The 4,845-nt window shown below is 40.8% G+C and overlaps 1 gene segment (V, D, J or C); it reads left to right on the top strand.

Annotated features, from left to right (window-relative positions):
* The first annotated feature begins 687 nt into the window (after positions 1 to 687).
* On the top strand, positions 688 to 1,183 carry LOC101994374. The segment is given in 2 exon segments: positions 688 to 763; positions 864 to 1,183. Coding segments are annotated over 2 exon segments (393 nt in total).
* The last annotated feature ends 3,662 nt before the right edge of the window (positions 1,184 to 4,845 follow it).

Here is a 4,845-nt window from a genome sequence, read left to right as displayed (position 1 = left end):
TTGAACTTGTGAAGACATTCACCATCCCTACATCCATCCTTTCATCAGAACAATTATAAATTGTCCCAGTCTGTAATCTATTGATGTGGTCAACATCATGGCCAAAAGCAGAGCAGCACTGACAAAGGTTATCTCATCTGTAAACCTCTAATTGCCTTACCACAGCATTGTCTCATAAATTTGTAAAACTCAGAAAATTCCAAGGTGCTCCTGTCTCAAGGAAGAAGCTGTTAACCTCTCCAGGCTGGCATGACCCTGTCCAAGAACCCCATTCTGGAGAAGCCTTGTCTAGTCCAGAGACTGGGAAAGACAGAGCTCCTATATAGAAACACAACAGTTTGTGGCCCTTTTAAATTACATAGATGTATAAAGGAGATACCACAGTGTGGAAACATAATATCTTATCACATGCGTGAAAGATAACTTAGTTAAGTGTGGTTAATTCTTAGCAAGGAAAAGGTCACATGGGGGTTCCTTACTATGTCAGTTTCTGTAACTTTCATCATGGTCTTTGATGGCTTATATCTGCTCTGAGCACTGCCTTCCCCCAAGGGTCCAACTCCAGAGCTTGCTACAGCAGGAAGACATGCAAATAAGGCTTCTCTGTGCCCATGAAAACCAGCCCTGCCCTGAGCCTGAAGCTCTGGCAGAGGAGCACAGCCCTACACCCCCAGGTCCTCACATTCAGTGATGAGCACTGAACACAGGCCATTAACCATGGACTTGTGGCTTATTTGGCCTTTTCTTGTCATTATGTTAAGTGGTAATTAATAGAGAGGAGATGCTGTGTGTGTTGTATCAACATGAGAAAGAAAAATTAGGTTCAGTGACAGTCTTCTGATCAGCAATCTCTGTGTTTTCAGGTGGCCAGTGTGAGGTGCAGCTGGTGGAGTCTGTAGGAGGCTTAGTGCAGCCCGAAAGGTCCTTAAAACTCTCCTGTGCAGCCTCTGGATTCACCTTCCATGATTATTACATGAGCTGGGTCCGCCAGGCTCCAGGGAAAGGCCTGGAATGGGTCGCAGATATCAGTGGTGATAGTAGTGACATCGAAAATGCTGGTGCTGTGAAGGGCCGGTTCACAATCTCCAGAGACAATGCCAAGAACACCCTGTACCGGGAAATGAGCAGTCTGAGATCTGAGGACACAGCCATGTATTACTGCACCGTATTCATATTGATGTAATTTACTATGAGATCAGACACAAACCTCCCTGCAGGGTGCTTATGACCAGCAGGGGGCGCGGAGAACACCCAGAGATCTGGGTCAAGTAAGAACCTGTCCAAAGAATCATAAAAGGCTGTACTCTTCTGTGTCTGGGCTGACTCTCCAAATCACACTTAAAGATTCTCTCTACAGATATAATCTATAATAATCCTTGAAGTGTAAAAATTTTTTATTCAAATTTGTTTTTCATTGTGATGTGCTGTGATTTTTTTTTATTGTTTGTCTCTCTCACTCTTCCTTTCTCACTCGCTCCTTTTCTTCTCTCTCTGTCTCTCTCTCTCTCCCTCATCTATCTATCTATCTATCTATATATATATATATATCTTTTTTGTTTGTTGGGATGTTGGACTGTGTCTCTCAGTGGGTCTCTGTGTGTTTGTTTGTGTGTTAGTGTGTATGTGTGCATATGTATAATTCTGTACACATTGATATGAAATGTTTTGCTCAACCAGCCAACACCATATGTTTGAGGCAAATATTCCATTGGTCCCAGATCTTACCAACTGGCTATACTTGGTGACCAGTGTTCCAAATTGATAACAGTGTCTCTACATCATAGAGGTGTTGGCTGCCACGCCAAGCTTTTTGTACTTATGGACAACTAAGAGTATATATCCTGTTCAGGGGTTTTTGTGTGGCAAGAAATTGAATGACAGAACTTACTTTTATAAATACATGCTATCCTCTGATCAGAGCATCACAAAAGGAGGAAGTGATTCTGAATGGGGACTGGTATCAGATCCTGAAAGGACCAAAGTCTCTGGAAATAGTCTGGTACTAAACTCAAGACAGTCACAATATTTACAATGGTGAGAGCACTGGGATTCAATTTAGAGCAAAGAAGAAAATCAGGCAGGGTCACAGACCCAAGAACGTTGATGACCTTCACCCTCACCTTCATTCTCACAAAATATGTGCACATCAGACATAGGTGTGGAACTGGTAATAAAATGTGTGTGAGGCTCCATCATTGAGACTATGAGGACAATGCAACCAGTGTCACTCACTGATCTTCAGTTAGCTGCAGGCTGATTTACTGATATGTTAATGACTAATTATATTGTGAAGTTTTCCTTCCTCCTTGTTGTCTTCTATACAACTAAGGTTGTACATACAAGGACAGATGCATGTGTGTTATGAAGAAGGAGACTCCTGATGTGGCTACACCTGAGGTCATATGCACCACCAGATAGACCATAGGATTCTACATAGTCTGAAAACACCAGGCACAATAGAGTGTTAGTCAAATACTTGATAATTTAAAGAACTCAAGTCATGACATGGCAAAATTCATTCTGATATTTCTCAAGGGGGCAATTTGAAATGCCAAAAGTGTGGGAAGGAACACAAGAAAACCTTTGGCCTCCCTCAATTTCTAGAGAAGAGTTACAGAAAATGATGCTCCTATGCCTCAAGTTGTCTTCTTAAGAAAAATTATATTATAGTGCTTTCAATAATTGTAAACATGATTTTCTGAGAACCAGGCTTCCTTGCTGAACTGAAAACATGTAACTCAGTTATCTAAGAGCCATAATAGTAATAAATGAGCCTTGGATGTTTGAGTGCTGAATATGTACAGGACACAACCACATTACTGGCTAGGGTTTCTTGAATTCTACCATTATTACAGTGCCCACTATGAATATGAAGTCTGCCCTTAGTATAGCCTCCCTTTTGATCCCAGATTAAGAAAACACAAATAGCAGCAGAATACAAACAGGACCTTATTCTGCTCAGGAAAACCAGCCCAGACCTAACCCTGCAGCTCTGGAAGAGTTGCCCAGTCTAGGATTTCCAGGTCTGTCCATTCAGTGATCACTGAACATAGACCTTTTACCATGCAATTGAGGATGAATTGGGTTTTTCTTCTTGTTCTTTTACAAAGGAATTTAGGAAAAGAAGAGATGCTGAGTTTGTAAGTGGATTTAAGTGAGAGGGAAAGTGGACATGCATAACAGTTTACTGAGCAGAACCGTGGTATTTTCTGGTGTCCTGTGAGAGATGCAGCTAGTGGAGTCTGGAGGAGGATTGTTGCAGCCTGGGGCAACCCCGTAAGTACACTGTGTGCCTCTAGATTCACCTTCAGGGATTACTATTTACACTGGATCTGCCATGCTCCAGGAAAGGAACTAGAAAGTATATTATACATGGAAGACTGGTGGCTCAAGAAAATATCCAAATTCTGTCAAGGACCAATTGACCATCTCTGGAGATGATTATAGGAATACTCTGTACCTCATAATTGATAGTCTGAAATTCTATGATAAACCAAGTATTGTTGTGTCAAAATTCACATTGAGGAGAATAAGCATAAAGCTAGACACAAGCCTCCCTGCAGGGCACCCTTATGAGCAGAAGGGAGCAGTGAGAAATCAGGCAGATCAAAGTCACCCTGAACAAGAGCCGGGGAACATGAAGGGCTGGACTCCATCTGTATGAGCTGCCTCTGCACATCACCCAGAAAATCTTTCTACAAGTGTGGTGTGTAGACATATTTGATTTTGTCAAATATAAAAAAGTAATTTAAACAGTGATGTGTGTGTGTGTGTGTGTGTGTGTGTGTGTGTGTGTGTGTGTGTGTACTCTGACCAAAAAGGGATGGAGACCCTCACACAGGTAAGAACTGGCTCTAGAGTGGGCAATGGGATCAGGTGGTGAAATAATTTAGGACTCTAAAAAGTGTGCTTCCCTAGATACATTCAGAGCCTCTGTTGGGTTTTGTGGTTGAAACAGGAAAGGATTCAAGTTGAAAAGAAAGGTCAAGCATGACCAGTGACTCATGAATCTTGGAAAGCTTTGCACTCAACATAGTCCTCACACAATGTGTGCACATCAGACCAAACACTAAACATACTGTCTATCTTGTGATAACTTGTGAAGAAAGTCATTGATCCTGAGAAGGCTCCAGCATGGAGACTAGGGGAACAATGCAGCTGGTGATAGCAGCTGAGATTCATGTAATTGTCCTACTCACCAGGTAAGACATCTTTGTGCTTCACCTCCCATTCTAAGACAGCTATTGTATCATTCTGTTGGTTGGAGTGTGCAGGGCCTTCTGTGATGCTAGTTGCTCTGTCTGAGAATAATTTTTTATACCTTTCCTTTTATATATTTATGTGTATGCCTTTTCAGTACAGACCACTGAATTTACCAGCACTAAAGAATTTTCCTTGTAACATAAATTCGTTCTCTCCCTTAGGTTTTCACTTTCACACACCTTCACTTCATATCTGTTCCCATGAGGATGGACTGTGTGGTGTCTACATAGGAATTATAGGATCAGGTCCTTAATCTAATCATTAACATATTTTAATAAACTATGATACACATTATTCATATCTTTGCTGAAGAAAATTGATCTTTTCAAAAGCAAATATATGTATTTGATATGTGTTCATTTGTAACAAAAATAATAAAAAAGGGAGGAAGGAAAGAAAGAAAGAAAGAAAGAAAGAAAGAAAGAAAGAAAGAAAGAAAGAAAGAAAAAAGCCTTGCTTGCTTCATTTGGAAAGAATCATAGATATAGGAGGAAGAAGTTGTAGCACTTTTGAGTATCAAAAAAAATATTGACAGACAAAAAGGAAAGAAAGTGAGCAGAACATTCCTTAGAGTCTGTGCAT

The sequence above is a fragment of the Microtus ochrogaster genome, unplaced genomic scaffold (genome assembly GCF_000317375.1).
Source record: "Microtus ochrogaster isolate Prairie Vole_2 unplaced genomic scaffold, MicOch1.0 UNK101, whole genome shotgun sequence".
Taxonomy (NCBI): Eukaryota; Metazoa; Chordata; class Mammalia; order Rodentia; family Cricetidae; genus Microtus; species Microtus ochrogaster.
Note: the sequence above shows the minus strand (reverse complement) of the source record. Positions and strands in the feature narration are given on the sequence as shown.